This window comes from Crotalus tigris, unplaced genomic scaffold, assembly GCF_016545835.1.
Source record: "Crotalus tigris isolate CLP2741 ecotype Arizona unplaced genomic scaffold, ASM1654583v1 scf7180000019364.2947544272:3078424, whole genome shotgun sequence".
NCBI lineage: Eukaryota > Metazoa > Chordata > Lepidosauria > Squamata > Viperidae > Crotalus > Crotalus tigris.
In genome coordinates, this window is record NW_024097500.1 from 1484767 (window position 1) to 1507650 (window position 22884).

Sequence of the window (22884 nt, forward strand, 5' to 3'; positions counted from 1 at the left end):
GGGCGGGGCTTTGGGTGGGCGGGGCCTTTCGGTGTGGGAACGCCTCTTCTGGAGAGTCCCCGCGGCCCTCGAGGTTGCCAGTCCAGGCAGGAGAAGGAACCGCGGGCGGGCTTTCCCGCTCGCCTCCCGGGGCCGGAATTCCACCGGTGCGGATGCCGTTGAAGCCGCCTTCGGGCTTCACCACTGGCCCCGTCATCATTGGCGTTGTTTCTGAGGGTGGCTGTTTGATTTGCACATTTGTTCCAGGAACACTAGTCTAGTGGGCAGGATCCTCCCGTGAATGCAGCACAACCACGCATTAAGGACAATAGAATGGATTCTGGGACCGACTGCTGCACCTGTCTGCCCTTAAAGACCCTTTGGCAGCTGCCCTTTCAATCACACTGGCGCATCTGTCGTGGCTTCCCAGGGCTGACTTTGATCTGTCCAGTTCTTTTTGACTCAGCCACCTTTGGACAGAACTGACCTAGGTCGTACATTTCTTCTGAGGCGGGATGTAGAGAGATCACTCAAAGAAGGTGATGGTGCAAGACCCAGATCCATACGCCACTCTGTAGAACTCCCAGAAATCTGGAAACTGCCTTCTTGAGATCAAAAAACAGATCTGCGAACAACTAGCAGCAAACAGTTATAACTAGCAGCCAGTAGGGGTTTCTTGAAAACAGATTGTGCCAAACCAATCTTATTTCATTCTTCAATAAAGTCATTAAACTAGCAGACCAGTGAAATGCCGTGGATGTAGTATACTTAGACTTCAGGAAGGCATTTGATAAAGTAGACCACAACCTACTCCTTGGTAAGCTAGAAAAAGGTGGAATAGACAACATCACCAGCAGCTGGATCTGTAGCTGGCTGGCAAACCGTACTCAACGAGTAGTCTTCAATAGCTCCAGCGCCTAATATTTGGCAGCTTCCGGCCATCCCTTAGGGAGAAAGTCTAGTTTTAAACAACGCCAACTGATTTCACTCTCCGTTTTTAGCTTCTCAACCCGGCCACCTAAGGAGAGCGCCAGAAGACTCCGGGCACCTCCCCGCTAGACTGGGACGCCGACCACGCTCCCCATCGTCACGCACAGCGCCCCGTCTCCCCTCGGAAACGCAGCCGGGGCTTCCTCGGTTTCCCCGGTCCGTTGCAGACAGCCGTTCCCCGGCGTCTCCGGAGCGAGGGCGGCGCGGGCGGCTGGCGAGTGTCGCAGTTGCGGCGCGGACCAGCCTCTCGCCAACCTCGCACGGACACGCGCGCCGGCCCGGCCAGCCGCCTCTGGGAGCCTGGCGGGGCGCGGCCGAGGGCGTCCGCGTGCGCGGGGCAGGGCCAACCTGGGCGCGGCCGAGAGCTTTTAAGAGCCGGCGCCGGCGGCCTCTGCTCAGCGCGAGTCGTGGCTGCGGCTATGGAGGCGCCCGGCGGCGAGCGGCGGCGGCGGCAGCCGCACGCGCTGCTGGCCGTGATCGGAGAGATCGGGACGGAGCCGGAGCGGGAGGCGCTGCGTCAAAGCCTGGAGCGCGGTAAGCCGTCGAGAGGCCGGGAACCGGGCGCCTTCAGCACCTTGGACAGGGACCGCGCGGCCGCTGCGTCGGAGGGCCGGGGCGGTGGGGGGGGGGAGAGCCCGGGCTGCGGGGCGTCCCTGGCGGGCGGGCGGGCGGAGCGGCCCGTTGGGGCTCCCGGGACTCCGCGGACGGGGGGGGGCTCCCAATGGCCTCTCCCGCCCCAAGAACCGCGCGCCCCGGGCCTGGCCCGCGCTCGCCTCCCGAGGAGTTCGGTGGGGAAGCCCCGCGCCGCGCAGACGGAGGAGCGCCCGCCGGCCGCGGCCTAAGGGCCCGACTCCACGGGACAGCCGAGCTCCGAACAGAGCCTTGAACGCCCCGGCGTTTCTGGTGGCGGAGCTCGGCGCCTCGGAGCCAAAGGCGAGGGCACAGCGGGGGCGGGCAAGAGCCGGGCGCGGGGAAGGCAGGACGGCGAGCTAGCCGCCCGGGCAATCTCGGCTGAGCTAGCTTGAAAGTAGCCAAAGCCCCCCGGCCCCCGCCTCGGGGAAACCGCCTCGGGAAAAGGCCTTGCGGGGCGCTTCGGGACCCGCGAGGCGGCTCCCAGCCGGCAAGGAAAGTTTCCGCCCTGCGCAAGGAAGCCGCGGGAACCCGGAAAGGCGAGCTGGCTCCGGCTGGTGCAGCGGCGGCCTTTGGAGAAACTGCTGCAGTGGCGCTGCGCCTTTCCTCTTCCCGGAGTAGCGAGCGAGACGAAGAAAGGAGGCGGGAGAGGCGCCCGGTTTCTCACTGACCCCCTCCAGGAAATCACTTCGGAAGAGCCGTCAGGGCATTTTTTGCTTCCAGGGGCTGCCTAGAAACCGCTTTTGGTGTTCTGGACCAGGCAGTCCAGTCCAGCCTACTGCTCAGAGGAGCCGTCCGGCTGGAAGAACAGACGGAGGGCAATGCCACCCATCTTGCTGACATCCCGTCTCTCCTTCGGAGCTCAAGGTGGTTCTGTAGAGGTCGTCCTCCCCTCCCACTTTGCCCCCACCATAACAACCTTCTAAGTTGGTCTGAGAGACAATGACTCATCCACGGAAGCTTCCATGGCTGCGCTGAGCTGGACTGGGGTCTGCAGCTTCTTAATCTCTGGCCCTTCCCCCACCGCCCCCTCCCGTTTCCCCTTGAATCAGCAGAAAATTAAATCGGCTCTTCCCCTGCTGATCCTTAGGACTTCTTCTGTGTCATGGAGTCATAAATCATACCTTCCACTCAGTGGAGGAAGGCAAACCCCCAAAAGACACCACCCTCTGCTCAAGCACATCTAGTACAGGGGAGGCCACCAACTCTCTGGATGATTGTTTAAAGTGACTCTTAAGAATCAATCAAAATCCATCAGTAAAATCCATTATTCCACATCCTGCAATCTGGAGAATTTCTTTTCTTTGACTCCCCTTCAGATACTTGAAGTGTGTTGATATGTGTCCGCCTCAGTCTTCAAGTAGTTCTAATTCTTTTGATCATCTACATTGGTACTCAAGAGCAGATCAAAACATATTAAGTCCATAGTTTTCTTCACAATCTTATTAAGAAAGTTACTTAAGCAAAAAATGAGATAGTTAATCTGGTAAGATTTTTTTCTTTAAAAATCCATGCTTATTTTTGATAATTACTATAGTATTTCAAGATGCTTACAGACTGATGTTTTTACAATCTGATTTTTGTTAAAGTCAATGACCCATATTGAGTACAATTTATTAGGATATGGAAAATAAAGAATTAATTTACTAAATTGGCAATACTATGAACCAAAAGCTTAATAATTTTAGTAATTCAGTAAATTACTAAGTTTTGTAGTAATTTACTATTGAATTAAAATAAAAGTCTTAAGTCAATGGGGACTAATTTTTTTAGTATATTTAAGTGATAGCTCTAGGAAAATAGACATAACCAAATGAATATATCACTTATTGTTACTTACTTACTATCCTAAAATCATAACATGATATTTTTTAAAACAATTGCCTGTAAGAGTTATGGGTTTTCAGAATGGAAAAAAAATCAGTCTGGTGACAAATAGCAGAATAACAATCTTTGGTTTCGAGGCTTGTTCCAGGATTCCTCAGAGGCTGCTGAGATAGGAAAGCATATGCAAAATAACCTCAGGGAGGGGCTGGAGTAATCTGACTCTGTACATGACCAAGAGTCACATCTTGCTGAGGGAAGGTGGGTTGAGAATAATCCTGCAGGAAGAGGTGTATATTCTGGGCAACTCCTGACAGCATACAAAAGGGGGTGGTGGTGGTGCCAGTCTTTTTCTACATAAACACAATTATATTCCTTTAATTGTGAGCCACCCAGAGCTGTTTGCTCAAACCAACAAACCAGCAATTGCCATGGTTTAAAGTGACTTTGATTTTATTTCCTGTCTTTCAACAGGTCTTCGCTCATGGGACCTTGACCTTCAATTCTGTGACCTGAATAAGCAGCTCAGACTCTTTGTCACGGGTCATCTTGCACACTTTTCATCAGAGGTCAAAGGTCAGAATCCATTTCTTCAATTTTTGACATTCCAATAAGCATTGTGAATAAGCTACTGATGCCAGTCCAGGACCCACTTAAAGGGCAGAAGTCTCCATAAATTGGTAGGCTTGCATGGAGTCCCCATGAGCCCCTAGACTTCTGTAATGCATCCCACAGGGAGCTGCATTTGGAAGCTTTAAGTGTGAGAGTTTGTCTGCCAACCCTGGGGAGGCAGATCTAGCAGCTTTGGCTGCAGTCACTTCACCGCAGGTCACTGGCTTGTTTTCTCTGTCCTGGTTAAAAAGATGCTTGTCCACTTTCGCCCTGTGTAAGGCTCTTAAAAACTTTCACGTTCCCGCTGAGCAGTTGAATGCTGGTTGCCTTTGGTCTGCCCAAATCAGGTTAGACTGTGAATTGTTGTTTTAGTACTCATTTTCAAAATTGGCTTCCCCCTAGAGTTTTCTTTTTCAAGCATATGACCAGAATCATATATAATATTCGTAGGGTTGATGCACCATAATTTTGTGTAAAACACTTGCAAATCCTAAGTTTATGCCTGTTTGCTCAAGAGTAAATAAAGCAAATCGCTTGAAAATTTTATTGTATCCTTCATTAATAATAAGTAAGTGGTTGCATATTGATCCCAAATCACATGAGAAATTGACGTAGTTATATCTCAAATATCAAGAAATAGCAAGGAACATATTTTATAGCAATTGGGCTAAACAAAGGATTACTACTTTGAAACAGTGGGTTTTAATCGTTGTTTTAAAGATTTTAGGAGGTTGATTTTTGAGTTTGACATGTCATTAATATTTGCAATTGGCAACTAAGCATTATGTCCTGGATGCTTTGGCATTTTCACTTTTAATTTTTTTTTCCAAGGGAAACTGTGGTTGAATGGAAAATTACATTGTTTTGTTACATCAGTCAGCATGAAATAGATTTTTTTTCTTCTCTGCTAGGCAGATTCAGGGTTAACAAATGCATAAAAATCTAGCTTCCCGATATTGCTTGCAATGTAATAAGTAATAAACTAGCTCTTCCAACCGTGAACTATCCTGAATGCATAAACAGAGTGTGATTGGCCGTCCTTCATGCCTCCTTCCCAAAGAAGCCATTGGCATTGTGGAAGAGTGAAGTTCTGTGTATGCTTCTCTAGGGAAATGGGATAAAAGAAAGTAAAGAAAATGATGAGTCAGTCAACCCAGGAGACTGAGGCTGAGAAATGAAATTGGAATAAAATAAATCCAGTTTAGAGAGATATAGAGAATGAAAGAAATGACACTGTTGGCATTATTCAGGAGAACTCTGGGAATGGATACCGATGAGACATTGCCAGTGTTATGGAGCAAATAAGTGCAGGGCATTACTTGGATTCTGGCTTTATTTCATATATAAAACCTATAAAATGTTATAGAAGTATATACGAACATGGACATTTCTTTACTGTTCTTTACCACCGGGGGCATTTGCATTCAGTCCTGCAGCGTGGGGGCTTCTGGTGTTCCTTCAGTTCGATTCTTCCCGGTTGGGACCCCAGAAGCCCCCCTTCTCTGCAGCCACATTTGCCCCACCGCCGCAGCTGCGTGGATGAACTTTTCACCCAGGCCCTCGAAGAGATGCCTTTGTTTCTGGATTTTATTGCAATTTCCCTGAGCCGCCGAGAGCCACGCAGCGGGCAAGTGGAATCGAGGGCTGCTGTCGCGGAAAGCGAACCGGAGCCGGACCTCGGCTGAGGCGGGAATCCGAGCTCGGGCATCCCAAGCAAAGGGGCCTCGGGGGTCACCAAAGGACCCTCGGCCAGACCGACGGTTCAGGCGCCAAGCGGAGCCTCCGGCAGAATGGACCAGACTGCCAGGTCCTGAACTTTCTGTCGCCGGGAGGGGGCCGAAGCCGGGAGAAGGGCAGGCCCAGGCAGCCTAGCCGCGCCATTGGGGCCGGGGAGCGGGACCGCCGGGGCAGCCTAGCCGCGCTCGGCAGGCTTTTCCCGGGGAGGGGCCGGGCGCTGAGCTCCTTCGCGGGCGGGGGGACCCCCGAACCACCCAGCAGGAAGACCGTCCGCCTGCCCGCGGCGGAGGAAGGAGGGAGTCCGCCCCGATCTTCTCGCCGGCGGGCCTCGGCGCCCAGCGGGCCTGCGGGGGCAGCGGCGGCAGGCGCGGCCGCGGCTCACAAGGGGTTACGGCTGCTGGGGCGGGCGGGCGGCTCCTCCTCCGCGCGCTGACAGCAGCAGCAGCAGCAGCCGCCGCAGCTGTCTGGCGCTCCCGGGCCCGTGGCCGGCTAGTCATCGCGGGCAGCCGAAGCGGGGGGCGGTGCCGGCAAGGGACCCCGCCAGGAACGGCCGCCGCCGCCGCCGGGCAGGTGAGGCGGGTGCGCGCAGCGGCTGGCCAGCGGGGGAGCGGCCGGGCGTCCCCCCGGCGTTCTGCGCAGCCAGCCGGCCGAGGAGGCCCGCGGGGCGGCCGCGGTCCTCCGGCGCGAGGGGGCTCGGCCGCATTAGCCCCCCCCCGGATTCCTCTCGGCCCGCGCGAAGCCTCCCGAGCCTCGTCCGGGGAGAGGCGGCAGGTGCCCGCCGCCCTCCGGGGCCGCTCGCCCGAGCCGCTCTTGGGCCTGCGGGGGGGCTCCTCGGCCAACGCCCGCCCGTCTCCCGCGGGGAGGGAAGCTCGGGAACTTGATGCGCGCGTCCGCCCGCCCGCCCGCCCGGCGCGCCCACTGCGGCAAATTCCGCGGCTGGCGCCCTCTGCTCCGAACGCCCCGAGCCCCGCCCCTTCCCCGCTCCGAGCCGCCGGCCTCCAGCCGAGGGGTCCCCGCCGGCCTCGGGGACAGCTGGCGCGAGCGGCCGCGGCTGCCCAGGCGGCGGCGACAGTCTCCCGGCCGCGCGGCTGCTTCCCCCTGGAGCGGCCCGGGCGCCTCCGGGCCCCGCAGCCGTGCCGAGCCTTGGGCCCGTCCCTCGGGCGACGGGCGGAAGCGCGCGCCAGCGGTGTGGGGCGCGGGAAAGCGCCTCCCGTGGATCGGGCGAAAGGCAAGGCGGGATGGAGTCTGTGGGAAGGGCCCCGACCTGGAGAAGCCCCCCAGGCCTCGGAGGTCGGAAAGCAGCCGGAGGGCCGCCCTTCTCCCAGGCAGGCACAACGCAGCCACAGAGCTCAGCCGTCCGCCGCCACCGGGTCCTCAAGGGAAGGCTGACCAGGGGTGGCCGCTGTCTCCAGGGAGCAGAGCAGACTCCCTTCTGGGCTGCCTCCTGCAGGCAAAGGGGTCCTTCAGGGGTCACTTTCCCACCTCCCATCCCTCATCCATGCAGCCCAGTCCAGAGCAAATGGGAGAGTTTGGGGGAAAATATTCTCCCAAGATCTCAGGGCTGCTCACAGGAGAACCTTCTGCCCGCTAGATGACGGGGGTCCTCCTAAGGAGGGATCTGGGGCACCTTCCACTGGCAGAGAAAGGATTCTTGCCCTAATCTCCACAGCAGAGGCTTGGTTATAAAAGTGCTTCTAGTTTCAGTCCAGATCTCTTGGCTGCTGTTTCAGAGCTTCAGGGCAGAGCAAGGGGGGATCTCAACCAGCATCTTTGTAATCCAGAGCTTGGCCATTTGCTGAGCCTGCCAAGGGCTTAGAGATGCTTCTGAATCTATTATCTCTTGCCTGGATAGACCTTCCTCCCCATTCTTCCCACTCTAGGAAGGTTACTAGTGGGAGCAAAACTCACGTGGGTCAGGCAGGAACCTTCCCATTGTCCCGTTTCAGATTGCACATCAACCATTTGGAGATGAAGGTGAGGTCTAAAGCCACCTCTGGATTGGGTGTGAAATTTCCTGTGACAAACGCATAATTACCACGATACAGTGAATTTCCAATCGTTCCAGAAATTCCTATTCGGAGGTTGACATCCCACAGCACAAATAGTTTAAAGAACTCCAAGGGGCTGTCCTTCAGGAAGGATCCACTTGGAAGGACATGATTGGGATTCCTGTTTTCTCTAGGCTCAGCGTAGCAGGCCACCTTCACAACTCATCATCTCCACAAGAGGTCACTGTTACATTGTCTCAGGTGACCATTAGCACCTTGTCACTCCTGGAGCACCTGAGGCAGGATTCAAAAGCTGGCAAGCAGACCTAAGAGGGCAGTAGCCCCATCCCCGAGAACCTAGGTTTTGATGGCATACCAGGCATGACCAAGGTGTGTCTCTTTCTGCCTCTCTCTCTTTCTGTCCATCTATTTAATCTATCCCAAATTTGAAGTCACTCATCTCCCTCGCAGAGGGACTCCATTTGTCAATAGCACTCAATAGCCTTGAGTTTTGAAGCAAACAGGGGACCCGTGTGCACTTGGCAGATCTATTTGAAAAACAAAGCTTCTCTACTTCTCTCCAGGTCAGAGGACCCTTCACCACCAGAGTGAGGACCTGGACACAGTCATCTTAGTCAATCCTGATGAATGGAGCGCAGTGTCAGAGGTAAAAACACACAAGGCCAGCATGTCTGGTTTTGCCAGAGTTCCTGCAATGGAACTGTACAATGACCTATCAAATATGAGCTAAAATGGGTAAATGTCTTGAGCCATTCCTCAAAACGGTGTGCTTGGCTACAGCATCCAGGCCCTGCCTTCTAAAAAGTAAGGTGACCTCCTGCTCTTCCTCCATATTTAACTGCGGTGTATTGATTCTCCTGAGCGCTGTTGGGTGAACATGAGTCCAAAAGCACCACAGAGCTTGGCAGGAGGTGCGGGAGGTGGGGCACGTCTGTTATAACATTCTGAAAACCCAGAAGTCACGAATAGGAAGCTGAAATCCCATCTTTGATGTAAACAGGTCCGTTCTTTCATATGTGACTCTTCTGCCCACAAGCTGCTAGTCCTGTGTGGGCCGAGCTCTGACCAGGGAGGTGATTTGATTCTGCAGACTGGCACCTTCACCTACCAGAAACTCACCGGGATATTTGCAGATCCAGAGGTAAGTGGATAAACTTGGATTCCAATGAAATCAGGTGGCTTCGTTCTCTTGTCTCTAGCCCCCTCTTCCTTGAATTTAATTTTGGGAGTCTAGTAAATTATTTGGCACTAGCAATTTGAGTTGCTGAGCTAGAGACCATTTTACATGGAGACTCACCACATGACATTAATTCAGAGACATTCAGTATGTTTTCCATCATCTGAACTGCATAAATTAAATATTCCAGAGATCTTGGATACTGTCTTAGACTCTTTAGAAATTCCTTTCAGGTAGCTGCTCTTCTGGTCAATGGTCAGTGATTAAATAACATCTTTATGGGTATAGTTCATATAAATGTAATATAAATTTATGTCTATATTTCATATAAATTTAAAAACAAACAAACATGTTTCTAATAAAAATAGTTGTAGGTTATCCAGGAGTAACAGATGATTTATAGATTGTTGATTGATTGGGTAGTATTTTTTTAATTAAGCTGAATTTGCATAGCAATCACAAAAATAACTTTTGCACTTAATCAAGAAGATTTCATGATTACAGCCTGTTTTGAACTCTTGTAGGTTGCCCAGCTGCTCAGTAATACTGATCTGGCTTCTAAAACCTCCCTCACAATATCGTGCTTGGGAGAAGGAGATTGGAGAAATCTTGGCCACTCCAGTTTCGAAGACCTTTTTTGTCTGAGAGTTAATCCTGACCCAGTCCTGCCAGAGATGGATGGGATATCTGAATTTGCTGAATATGTCTCTGAGACGGTGGATGTCCCATCGCCCTTTGATCTGCTGGAACCCCCAACCTCTGGGGGGTTTCTAAAGCTGTCCAAGCCCTGTTGCTACATATTCCCAGGAGGAAGGGGGGACTCGGCTCTCTTCGCTGTCAACGGATTCAACATTCTGGTTGACGGTGGCTCAGACAGGAAGTCCTGTTTCTGGAAGCTGGTCAGACATCTGGATAGGATTGACTCAATTCTGCTGACCCACATCGGGGCTGACAATCTCCCAGGCATTAATGGACTCTTGCAGAGGAAGATCGCTGAGCAGGAAGAAGAGCAGTCACAGGGCTCCACTAACTACAGTGACTGGATAAAGAACCTTCTGTCTCCAGAGCTCGGGGTGGTTTTCTTCAATGTTCCTGAGAAGCTCAGAATGCCAGAGTCCTCCATGAAAGTCAAAAGAAGCATCGCAGAAGCCAGCCTGACCCTCCAGTACCTCAACAGGCTAAGCATCAAGCCAGAGCCTCTCTACAGAGTGGTCACCAATACTGTTGAGCCAATCACTCTGTTCCACAAAATGGGCGGTGGGAAATTGGACATGTACATCTTGAACCCCGTCAAAGAGAGCAAGGAGATGCAGTTTCTCATGCAAAAGTGGACTGGAAACAGTAAAGCCAAGACAGGCATTATCCTTAGTAATGGGAAAGAAGGGGAGATTTCGGTCCCCTATCTAACATCCATCACGGCCCTTGTAGTGTGGCTTCCCGCAGGACCAACAGAAAAAATTGTACGAGTTTTGTTCCCAGGAAATGCACCCCAAAATAAGATTTTGGAAGGTCTTGAGAAACTCAAGCATCTTGATTTTCTGAAGTATCCTGTAGCTACCCAGAAGGATGTGGCTTCTGGCACACCCTCCTCTGTGCTTAAACAATCCAAGATTAAACAACGGACAGACAGTAAAGAGAGCCTCAAGCTATCGCTTAAGCCTCCTACCACAACGGTAGTTGCTGAAGAGGGCTCTAAAGAGATGAAGATGGAGACAGTAAAAGAGTCTAAAACTGAGAAAAAAGGGAAAGAGCATTCTGAAATGCTTCAAGAGAAGCTGGTTAAAACAGAAAAAATAAAAATGGACTCCAGTGATGCCCTTAAAGCTGAGAAAAGAAAACTTGCCAAAGACAAAGTTGGCAAAAAACATCTCAAAGAGAAAGTTTCCAAACTGGAAGAAAAGAAAGACAAAGAAAAGAAAGATGTTAAAAAGGAGAAGAGGGAGATTAAAAAAGATGATGGAAAGAAAGAAGAAAGGAAAGATTCAAGGAAAGATGAAAAAAAGAAAGAAGCTAAACCAGAGTTGAAAAAATTCTCTAAGCCAGACTTGAAGGCCTTTACCCCTGAAGTAAGGAAAACTTTATACAAGGCAAAAGTTCCCAGTAGAATAAAAACTGACAAAGTTCGTACCAAAACTGAAAAGTGCACCACTGGAGAACAGAAGTCTCCAACTGTGCCAAAGAAGCACGACCGGCCTCAAGACCCACCAATTATGGCTGAGGAGAGACTTGTGATATCTTCACCAGAGGACCTGACCAAGGATTTTGAGGAGCTGAGCTCTGAAGAGCAAAACGAGTCTCATCCTGCATCCGCAGCTTTAGTAGCAGAGGCAGTCTCCACGTGTGCAGAAAGACAGGATCCCTGCGACCTGGCTGTTGAAAAGGGGATGCTGGTATCCAAAGAAACCGGTAGTTCAGGATTTCTTCCTCTGGCCATGCCAGAGGAGGAGATGGCTTCCCCCAAAGGTGAGGTGATGGAAGCAGGGAAGCCATCTGAAAAACCTGATGAGAAAGCAGCCTTCGCAGAGCCTCTTGGGCAAGAACTGGATGAGAACGTCAGAAGGAGCGTCAGAGAATTTCCAGGAAAAGGGAAAGATCGGATACCATCACCCAGGGAAGAAAGAAATGCTGCTTCGGGAAGGGATTGGGCGTCCCCGAGAGAAGACACAAGCGCGAAAGAGGAAGATTTGTTTAAAAAGGCAGAGCTGGGAGGGACATTAGAAGAAGATGTAAAGACAAAAGGCCAAGAGTTGGTAAAGAAGGAGCTCTGTCGAGTCCTGCCGCCGCAAGGCCCACCTTTGCTTTCTGATGGGAAAGGAAAAGAACACAAGGCAGAAAGAGTGAACACCAGCAAAGTACCTGGGAAGTTGCCAGGGATAAGAGAAGGGGAGGACTCTCCTCTGGGGAGCATCCCTTTCCCATCAGGAGAACACATCTCCTACATCCAAGATGAAACCATCCCTGGCTACTCAGAGACAGAGCAGACCATTTCGGATGAGGAAATCCATGATGAGCAAGAGGAGAAGATGGCACACTTCAAGCCAGACATTGGCAGCTATGACACTGCAGGACCAGATCAGACAGACACCTTTGAAACGGCTCATGGGATCCAGACTCTCACCGCGCCGGAAGTTGCCAAAGGGTACGCTGGACAGGAACCCGAAATCCTTGCCTACCCTACAAACCTGGTGGCAGCCCCTTTGGCCGAAGAGGAGCATGTCTCCTCAGCAACATCCATAACGGAATGTGACAAACTTTCCTCCTTTGCCACTTCTGTTGCTGAAGACCAGTCAGTCGCATCCATCACAGCCCCACAGACAGAGGAAACAGGCAGAAGTTCCTTCCTGTTGGATACAGTGAACAGCATACCTTCCTCTCGAACAGAGGTCACCCAAGGCCTAGATTACGTGCCTTCTGCTGGCACTATTTCTCCCACGTCTTCCCTAGAAGAAGACAAAGGCTTTAAGTCTCCTCCTCCAGAAGACTTCCATAGTCAAACGGAAAGCGAGAAGAAACTTGAGGCCTGCAAGAAAGTTTTACAGCAGCAGCAGCAGCAGCAGCAGCAAGAAATTCCACACTTTGAGAGGCCTTGGCAAGCAGAAGAACATTACAGTGCCCTAGTGTTTGCACAGCCAGGGCCCCTGGGAGATAGTTCAAGTGAAAGATCCATGGAAGGACCTCAGAAAACCACCCTGCTTTTGAGTGAAGCAAATGTACACTTGCTGCAGGTACAACAAGGCATAGGTGATGCTGAAGATCGCTGCATAAGCCCTGATGACAGCACAGTCAAGATGGCATCTCCCACCCAATCAGGCCCCACTAGTGCAGGGCACACACCTTTTCATCAATCCCCTATAGAGGAAAAATTGGACACTGCAGAGGCAGAGATGTTTGAAACGGCAGCAAAGTCTCCTGTAATGGGGATTGAAATAGAAGGACCCAACAGAGCGATGAATGTATCCAGAACATTTGAAGGTGAGGGGGAGCGTCATGAAATCAAAAAGACATGCCTTCATGACGTGCCTGGCCTGGAAGCCACAGCCATCCCGCATGCAGGATTTTTATCTGCACCGGATGAAGACAGGATCCAGCATTTGGAGAAAGAGGAGCTAGCAATAAGCTTCTACCACAAGCAAGAAACTATTGATATTTCTGACCTGGATCTTCCCGCTAAAGATAACCTTCTAGAGAACGTAAAAGATGCTTTATCTAAGAATGTCGACACTGCTGAGGAAGCATCCCATAAACATGTCGTTAGGTCTGGGGCTGAGGAGTTCTCTGCTTCAGAAATACCTCCGCCAAAAGGATGGGAAGCAATTTCAGACATATCTAGAGATGAAAAATCTTCACAAATCATTAATTTACCGGGAGAAGAAAAGGCATCTTCTTTTACTGATGAAATTCCTGGGAAGACATCGTGGTCTGATAATTTCATCACTGAAATATCTCAAGAGAGTTTGCATTTGACAGAAACTGGCTTAGAGCAAAAAGAGTCTGCTTCTCCAGAAGATAATAAGCTTGTTCTGAGTCTTCATGAAGAAACCTCTTCGTATATATTCAAAGAAGAACTTTCTCCAAGAGATACTATACTTCTGCTTACAAAAGAGAGCCCTGTTAAAGAGGCATCATTGGGCATGCTTGTGGAACAATTGTCTCCTAAAGCTAAGCACCAAGCTTCTCCAGAAGAGAGCCCAAGTACAGATGAAAGATCAGAAACTGATGTCAAAGAGGATCCATGCAATTCCTCTTTAAACTTTCAGCAACATCCATTTCTAGATGCCACAATAACAAAGGCTTCAGCAGACCCTTTTCTGGAAAATGAAAGATCAGCTTCCTTAGCAGAAAAACAAACTCACAAGGAATTACCTCCCAAACAAACATCTCCAGACCCAAAGTCTTCAGGCTTCACATCAGAGAGCCCAGTTTTAGATAACAACGTCTTGGAATTTTCATCTGAAGAGAAAGAACCTTGTCAATTTCTGGGAAAGAAAGAGAAAACAAATGAACTATCTCCAAAAATAGAAAATTCTTATCTGAGAGAAATAAATGATGAGAAAAAAGTGTGGTTTCCAGAGGGAATGAAGGAAGTACCATGCAAAGAACCGCAACTGAAATATGACAAAGAAAAGGGAGAGTCTACATTTTTGGATGATGAGGTAGACATACCTGCTAAGAAGGAAGAAAACATCCACTTCATGGAGATTAAAGATATTCCCAAACAGGGTGGTTTGGATTCTGAACATGGCTCCATTCAGGAAGCCGTTGCTGATGAGAAGGACGGCTTTTTATTTGTTGATGACAAGTCTGTGTTGAAAGAAAAGCCAGCTCCCCAAGCAGATCCTCATCAAAGTGTTTTGAATTCAGAGAAAGCTGAACTTTGTAGCTTTGAAAATAGTCACTCTTTTGAACTTGAAAGTGAGCCAAAATCAAGTCTGGAATGGGCTTTTGTGTCCTTTCCACCCCAGGCCACGAAGCCCACTTCAGTGGAAGGAAAGGAAGAACCTCTCCCTGAATCTAATCAAGTAATGGAGAAAGTGACCCCACAACCGTCTTTTGACCCCAGGAGTGAAGCTGTGGAGACCCAGGAGGGAAACCAAAATGCTGATGAGAAATCATCTGAGCATCTTTATGATCACCCAGATGGAAATGGAAAGCAGCCAAGAACTTCTGCAGCTCTTCTGAGCGCAGATGCGGAGTCACAGGAGAATAGACAGTTTTATCCTGACCAAGATGGCGGAGGAAGCAGGGACCTTGACATCCCTTCACAAGATGCACATTCTTTTGGCCAAAGCAAGTGCTCTGAGTGGCCAGGCACTCTGGACCCCTCCGGTCCTTTGGAGTCACACGATTCCAAAGCGAAGTTGGGTGAGAAAAGGCAAGACAATGAAGAGAGGGAACGAACTCCCTACCCTCATGAAAAAACTTTCCAGTATGCTGATGTTTATGGGAGTGTGGCGATGTCTGATGTTGGCCACCCTGGAAAGGATGCTGTGGCCAAGAGTACTCAAGCACTGAGACCTCAGGAGGAATTCCTCTACCCCATTTCCTCCAAAGAAGAAGATTCTTACCTCTCCACTCCTACTGAGAAAGAACTCTCATCCCCATGTTCGCCAAAGGTTACGATGGGGCATTCCTTTCAATATGCGGAGGTTATTGAGCAGTGTTTGCAGGATCCATGTTCCATGACATCCACAGACACACAATCTAAAGAAAGCCCACCAGAAAGCCCAATGAGCCTCCAGCCTGCCTCCTCTTTGGGAGATACGACCTTCAGGGACATGTTTAATCAGAAAGATCTCATCATTCCCTCTGAAACGATGAGCCCTTCAGATAGAAAACTCAGCCAGGACCAGGAGTCTCCTTCTTCAGCAGGTTTCCATCCCAAGGACATTTATTACGAGAAAGCTGAAAGAGAAGACAGTGCTAGTGACTCCGAGCTAGAGAAAGGTGCCAAGGAGAGGTCAGAAAAAGCACCAGAGTATTCAACAGTGAAGCGAAAGGAACTCTGTACTGTCTCAGAGAAGGAGAACATCTCTGTCCCAGGGCAAGAGGTCTATGATGGGTCATTGGGAGAGAAAACAGCCAGTGACAGCTTCGCAGATCCCAGCAGACAGGAAGGGGGCTCAAATGTGCCCCAGGTGGAAAAGCAAAAGGACCTCTCGGAAAAAGCCTGTGATGATGTTGACCCCAAAAGCTTTTTACCTGCAGCCTCTGCTAAAGACAAGGACTCCCCAAAGGGACCCGTCCTCCTGCCTAAAGGGCTTGATTGTTCTTCCTCCGGATTTGAACTTTCTTGCCTGGAAAAGCATGAGCCATCCATTTTGTTCAGACACGAAGCCCATTTCTCCTCACACTTGGAGCATAAATCTCTCACCTCAAGCACACCTGAACCTGCAAGAAAGGGTCAAGAAGATGAATACTTAGAGGTATCCAAAAAAGGGGATTCCCCCTTTGTAGAGCTATATGAAGAAGAAGAAGGAAAGCTCCCTTTGTGGACATCCCCAGATTATCTGATCCACAAGGGGTCATCCAGCCTCCCTGAGGAAACTTTCTCGGGGACCTCTCTCTCTGCGGGGCACCCAACAGGCAGCAGCCCCCTCCCTAGCCTCCAGTACATCTCAGGGGCCAGGGCTGCAGAGACGGGGGCTCAGAGCCCACACAGCCTCTCTCAGTTGCTTTCAGAAGAGGCCGCTTCGGATGCTGTAGAGGATGTAGCCTCTGCCGGCACAAAGGCCGTGCAGCCCTCGGAATCCACTTGCACAGTCGGCTGTTGGCCACAGCCAGCAAGCCCTCAAGAACGGCCAGCAGCAACCTCTCCCCTCCCTAATGTCCTGGCTGGTTCTCCTCGTGGTCAGCAAGAGGCAGGAGCCACAGCTAATGGCCCCACAGAAGTCAATCCACTCACTTTTTATGATTCATCATCCCCCACTTCAGAACAATCCAGGCGGGCGGGGGAGGAGCAGGAGGCGGTTTGTGAAAGGCAGAGCCGTCCCCTGTCCCTGGTGAGCCCTTCCCAAGAGGACTTCCCAAGTACACGGCTGAGCAGCCAAACGGAGGAGCACGGTGGCCCTTGCCAAGCAGTGGAGCCGTGCTTCACAGCCATATCTCACTGTGGGCAGAAATCGTACGAGCGTAAGCCAAGAAAGGGTGAATTATCTCCATCATTCATCAATCCAAGTCCTCACGATTCATCAGAAGACAGTGAATTTTCACAGGTCAAAGGCCCCGTTTCACTCAAAGGAAAGCCACATTCGGTTCCTGGTGGCCACAGAGCAGCTACTTCTGCTGTGGAGGAAACTCCTCCCACCTCTGCCAGTGATTCAGGGACTTCTCAGTCCGACTCAGATGTTCCTCCAGAAACGGAGGAATGTCCCTCAATTACAGCAGAGGCAGCCCTAGACTCGGATGAAGATACCGATTATCTCCCAGTCGACAAAGCTGCAGGCAGTTCCCAGCATGGCACAAAGTCTGGCCATGACCCCCAGCCTGCTTCCTCGGTAGACCCTCAGCCTCAGCCTCCTCACCCAGATGTCTGCATGATGGATCCTGAAATCCTGCTTATTGAGCAGAACGTGAACAGACTTGACAAGGTGCCCAAGAAGGGCCTGAAGGATAAAAACAAAGCATCAAAGAAGCTTCTGGGCAAGTCCAAGTCCTCTTCCTCCTCATACCAGAAAGCGGATAAGCACTTACTTAGTCCCATGAAACAACCATCGGACAGGTCTTCAAAGCCAGCAATGGCCAGGAAAGAGAAACTGCTCAAGCCCCCCACGGAAGACCGAGAGGACGGTTCTCGAAGCACCCACACCAGCCCTGGCAAGAACCTCCTCAATGTTGTCAAAACCGGCCCAGGTAAGAATGAACAGAGGTACGGCGGAGATTGGGAAGGTTCGGGTCCTCCAGAGGGATGACTGTCTGGGGGAGGTTAGCCTTTGTCAGGGGGCTTTGTGGGGTCACAAGAACTAATGAAATACACCGCAGAGAGTCTTGTCCATTCCTCCCCCCTTTATTAGTAATCTAGGGCGAGTTACTACTTTCATTTTTATCCATAAAAACTATTTAGACAGAATTAAATGAATTACAGGGGCTAAATAAGCTAGATGCCTCCTCCTCCTCCTCTCTCTATTGCTTTATCTGCCTTTCTGATTAGTAGTAGGTGAAGCAACAGTGAAACAATTAAAGGCTTTCTTTACATATCCAAGAGTTTAAGTTCACTCTCTCTCTCCCTACCGGATATGTATGCAGCTTGCAGCGTTGACAAAAACATGCACTGCAGTTTCTAGATTCCCACTTAGAGTTCAGTCAGGGAGATGCAGCCTCAGCCTGGCAGGATGAGATTCCCTCTCTTCGTTCTCCTCAGCTTCTCATGATAGCAATTTGTGGGAAAGGAGTGTCCCTCGGCCCCCTTTTCTCTGGGCCCTGCTCTGGAACGGACCGTTGTTCAGCCGTGTGATGTTATTTACTAGCAATCAGTTCTTCCGTTTTGTGAACTGCCCAGCAAATTTAGTAAAGTGTAAAAAAAAAAAAAAGATGTTTCTTAGACTATCTGTTTCTTCCAACCAAACAATAAGGAAAAGTTTCCAGTTGTTGCGTCCTTTATCAAAAACCTCCATTTTCTCTCCACAAGTCTCCAGCAGCCCCAAAAGCTCCTCCACCCCACCTGGAACGCCCGTCTACGTGGACTTGGCTTACGTCCCCAACCACTGCAGCGGGAAAAATACAGACCAGGAGTTCTTCAGGAGAGTCCGAGCTTCTTACTATGTTGTCAGTGGGAACGACCCCAGTAGTGGGGAGCCCAGCCGTGCCGTCCTGGATGCCTTGTTGGCGGGAAAAGCCCAGTGGGGGGAGAACCTGCAGGTAGGTGCCTGGCTGGCCGCCCTTTCTTCAGGAGTGGTGGCCTGTAAGACCCATTTCTGGAAATGAAGTATTGGGCCATGTCCGCTTGGCCCAAGGATCCTCTTCTGCAATAGAACCATCACTCTGAGAAGAAACGTCCACTCTGATCCACCAGCTGGGCTCCTGTCCTGGAACTGAGGGGGGCAGAGGCGTTTCCTCCTTGAGAAAGTTACTTTGCCTCCAAAAGGTCAGCCTTTTTTTCTGACAGCCCAGCTCAGGATGAAGGCAGGCTCACTCCAGTCTCCCCCTCCCCCCACCCCCATCAATCTGCTGGCCTGCAACTACTTTGCCATAACAACACCCAGACACCCACACAGCCCCGTCATGCCGAAAGTGGCTGTGGCTGGCAGCAGAATCTGCACCGCCTCTGGTTGTCAGAGACTGGCAAGAATTTCAGGGCAATCCACAGCCTTTTCACAGGTGGTCCATATCTCTTTGTTTCCCCAGGTAACCCTAATCCCAACACACGACACAGAGGTGACGCGAGAATGGTACCAGCAGACGCACGAGAAGCAGCAGGAGCTGAAGATCATGGTCTTGGCCAGCAGCAGCACCGTCGTGATGCAGGACGAGTCTTTCCCTGCCTGCAAGATCGAGTTCTGAGGTCTGAGCTTCTCCTCCTCTCCTTCACCGCCCACGCAGCACTCGGAAGACCCATCTGCTCCCCACCGCTTGATTTGTTTGCCTTTCCCGAGTGTCAGCTGAACTCACCAGGAGCAGTACTCCGTCTGTATGGTTCTTGCTTGCCGGAGCCCCCAAAACCTGTCCCACACGCCTCGACGTGTGCAGAGTGGCCCCACCACTTGCTTGCTCTCCCTGGAATCGCTACCAAGGAGTTTGGTTCTCTTGATTTGCTTTGTCTGCACTGTTTTTGCCCTGTTCCTTCTCATCCCGTGGCTGAGCTCCCTCCTGCTGGATTTCTGGATTCGGCTCTTGGGCAACCCTTGGAGATTACACTAGAAGAGGACGGGGACCTGATGGAGAAGAGGAGGCTCAACCTCTAGAACAAGCCAAGCAAGGAGGTGGCCACAAGGCTCTACTTTCTGGGGAAGCTGCACAGAAGAGAATGCCTCCAGAGAGCAGACATCAAGTGGCAAATGCTACTTCTTTGGCACCCTTCAGAGAGATGGCACAACCCACCTTCCCCTCGGTGGCACAATAATTTGACTGGGGGGAGATTCCTGTGGTGATCCTGTGACCAGGCTGCCCTTTTGCCCTTGTCCAAGGGTCGGAGGCTGGGATGGCTCTGCCACTCTGCCCACAGCTCTCATCTTCTCAAAGGCCCAGCTGAAAGCAAAACCTTTCACTTTCTGTGCTATGATCTGGATCAGCACATCCATGCAAAGCTGTCTGTGCCCGGGATGGGTTGGCGGTCGTGGCAGCAGGCATTGGGAGCTGCCTGGTGCAATTCTGGGCAGGTTGTAAGAAAGCATCTCTTTGTTCTCTGCAGGAATAGATCGGCTTGGAAGAACCAGATGTCCTGGCACCCTTCAAAGGAGAGAGCAGATCAGGAGAAATAGAGCAATGTTATTTTTTTCTGGTTATTGTTTAATTTATTGGGTTTTTTTAAATGCTGTATACTTTTTCCATGTACAGGTATAGTTGTTTTGCATTTGTGTTTTAAAACGTTTTGACTTTTATTGTAGGCTCAACTCCCAGGTCACAGGGTACTCAAGTTTCTACCGGTAAATGCTGCAAACTGACAGAGGATGAAGAATTGTCTCTTTCCCCATCACCTTGGTAACACACATTTGAATCCTTCACTCTGCAGGGACCCAGGTCAGCCTTGGGACACCTGGTCCTGGATGAGGGGAAATGCATGCCAACCTTTGTGGCTCTCGTGGCTTGAATTGCTGCTCTTCTGACTGGTGTTTAGCTGGCAGACCAAGTGTACGTCTGTAGTTAGACAAGTGAATGTACTGACCCACTTATGAACGTGTCTTAGAAGCTGAAGCTAATGGGGGGGGAGGAAGGGGGGAAGCAGGGAGACCAAGAACTTTTCCTTCCTCTTAGTGGTACAAGGACTCTGACCCATCTGTTGTTCCTCCTCTTCCTCCTCACACAGCCGTGCCTCAGAGCCACTCCAATATTTTGTAGTTTTGGAGCAAGCTTCAGCAGGCTCCCCTTTCCCATTTTATGGCAAAATGTATAAAAATCGTTGCTCATCTTTAGCCATGAGAACCAATTTGGCTTTTGGCAACCGATGGAGAAAAACACTGCTTCTGCTGTTCCTGCATGTGGCAGTTAGTAGTACCCGACTACTCCTGTTCCTACGACTTACTTGGCCTCCTGGCAAAGAAAGCGAAGGGCCCCTTTTGCTGAGTGGGGTGGAAGTCTCACCTGAACAGCACAGTTCTCCCTTCTGCTCCCCCTCCGACGTCTCGCCCGCCTTCATTTCTGTGTGCAATACACTGTAATGCTAATAACCGCAAAGGAATGGGTCTGCGCTGACCAATAAAGCAACATTAACCACATGACAACCTGTGTGAGGCTCTCCCTCCGGCACGCTGGTGATCACAAGGCCAAGAGAGCCATTTTGGCTCCCTTGTCTAGCTCTTTAACTGGGATGCTGCTCATCTGGCTTGAAGGCGCCTGGCCACAAGAGTGGGACCCCTGCCTCAATCCAGCTGCAGCTGGGCTTATCTAGTGTGCTGAGAGTTAGGACCATGAAAAGGCCGGGGTGGGTCTTGAGCAGGCTGTGCCCTACAAACCACAGCACAGTGGAGTATCTTGATTTTGTACATATGACGCTCTGAGGCAATGGCTGGGTTCCCTTAATGGGGATGCATGGAGATGCAGCTGATCAGGATCCGTGGGGAGAAAGCCGCACAGAAGGAATGACTGTGCTGTAGGTCTTTCTTTGGGGCTGCGAAAGGGGAAATAGGACTCACCAGCCCCCAGCTCTCCCTCTAGCCACCCAGATATCCCAAACAATTCAAATTGGGCTGAAGAAAGGAGCAAAGGCTAAGGAGAAATTGCCACTCTTTATGGGCAGAGATTCCCATAGCTTTGGGGTCAAGAAGCAGGAAAGCTCAGGGATCTGATTTGGGCGCAAGTTTGGGGGAAGTGAGAGAGACGTTAAATGGGAACTAAACCAACAGGCAGTGAGTAAAGGCTAGTCAGCCAGTGAGAACAAGGAGGGCACCTTGAGATAACAAGCACCTGTGCTTGATTCCTGGAAGGCTGAGCCTTGCCATGGGGATGAACATAAGCCCTTCCTTAGGCTTCGAATTCTCCTTTCTGGGTATGGTGAATGATTCTGTAAGGATCTGCCTCAACTAGATCTCCCAAGAAAGCAGAACTCTTGAAACAGGCATTGTTTCAAAAGGAACTTTTATTGAGAGTTAGTGATAGCATTAGAACAAATCAAGGTCTGAAGAATTCGTGCGCAAAAGGTTACAGCATAATGCCTAGGCAGAACTCCCCCCAGTGGCCAACCACCCGGTTGAAATCCAACCAGTACATAGGTGCTAAGTTGTTTTGAGAACCTGGTGATTTAGTGCCCATTTCAAGGTCTCTCTCGGTTTCGTTTTTCAACGGTCCCAGGATCGTTGTCTGGAGATAAGGCAGAGATCTTCAGGCTACATTCCTTTCTCATGGAGAGAGGCATTTTCACAGAGGACAGAGCAGAACAAGACAGACCAAGACAAATGCATTCCCCAGCCCCCTCTCACCAGAATGGCAGACCCCCCCAAAAGAGTACATAATAATAAAAGGCATGCAAGCAAAGTAGAGGGATCTGGCAGATCCCTCAAGCATTGCCACAGAATTTAGAGGTGCTGACCGCTGATGTGGAGAACTGAAACGAGCAGCAAAGAACACCCCCAGGTCAGAACAGGGATCTTTGGAGCAGCTGTGGTGTGCAAGAGCTCTGAGTCATCACCGTTTAGGAGGATTTCTTTCGCCATTATTGTGTTATCTGCCAACCCCACATTCCACTTCCAGTTGCACAAACTCAGTGGGAATGTCCCCAATGCAGCACTTTTTTATCCCAGCCAGCTGTTTCCACTCTTTCTGCAGCTTCATCGGAGATTTCAGCACACCATCTTTCCTAGCAAGCCCCCCCAACCTGCTTGTTTCTTTTCACTCTGGGGGTCTTGGTAGCGTAACTGTCATCTCAACACCCAGGAGTCTGCTTGAACACAGAGCCTCTCATGCCAACCAGAACTGCCTCCACTGGGTACAACAAGCGGGGTGCCTTCCACCCTTCATTCCTCCTCTTCTGCTGCCTTCATTCCTTCAGCAAGAAAAGGAAGGTTAGAAAGCTCCCCCACTGCCTGCCTGACCATGGGAAAGGGGGACCAATATCTGCCAGCGGGAAACCATCTTGCCTTGCAGCTATGGCATGAATGCCTCCAGAAGGCTCTCCAGCTGGAAATCTGGACACTCACAAGTGTCTCTCTGACCTGCGGTCCCTCCTGGTGTGCGAAGGCCCCTTGGCTCCCTCCAGAATGGTGCTACCGCACAGTTGTTGCAGCTTAAACATGGAATGTTCTAGCAGTTCACTTTTAATTTACTTTCTCTGCCTCCTTC

At 50.8% G+C, this 22884-nt stretch overlaps 1 protein-coding gene across 2 annotated transcripts; it reads left to right on the top strand.

Annotated features, from left to right (window-relative positions):
• Nucleotides 1-1296: 1296 nt before the first annotated feature.
• Nucleotides 1297-20828, top strand: MAP1A (microtubule associated protein 1A). Of its 2 annotated transcripts, XM_039361970.1 has the most exons (7): nucleotides 1297-1503; nucleotides 3898-3999; nucleotides 8345-8427; nucleotides 8782-8922; nucleotides 9483-17307; nucleotides 18083-18312; nucleotides 18799-20828. In XM_039361970.1, the coding sequence occupies exons 1-7, from the start codon at nucleotides 1389-1391 to the stop codon at nucleotides 18952-18954; spliced, it is 8652 nt and encodes a 2883-aa protein (XP_039217904.1). In that variant the 5' UTR covers nucleotides 1297-1388; the 3' UTR covers nucleotides 18955-20828. The 2 variants fall into 2 exon arrangements, with proteins under 2 accessions (XP_039217904.1, XP_039217905.1); XM_039361971.1 differs by lacking the exons at nucleotides 1297-1503; nucleotides 3898-3999 and adding an exon at nucleotides 6196-6342.
• The last annotated feature ends 2056 nt before the right edge of the window (nucleotides 20829-22884 follow it).

What these genes read in the sequence shown, in the direction of transcription:
- MAP1A (XM_039361970.1), top strand. Translation starts at nt 1,389, where the DNA reads ATGGAGGCGCCCGGCGGCGAGCGGCGGCGGCGGCAGCCGCACGCGCTG. An exon ending in GCGTCAAAGCCTGGAGCGCG is followed by an intron (nt 1,504 to 3,897) that starts GTAAGCCGTCGA and finishes GTCTTTCAACAG; the next exon opens with GTCTTCGCTCATGGGACCTT. An exon ending in AGTGGGGGGAGAACCTGCAG is followed by an intron (nt 18,313 to 18,798) that starts GTAGGTGCCTGG and finishes TTGTTTCCCCAG; the next exon opens with GTAACCCTAATCCCAACACA.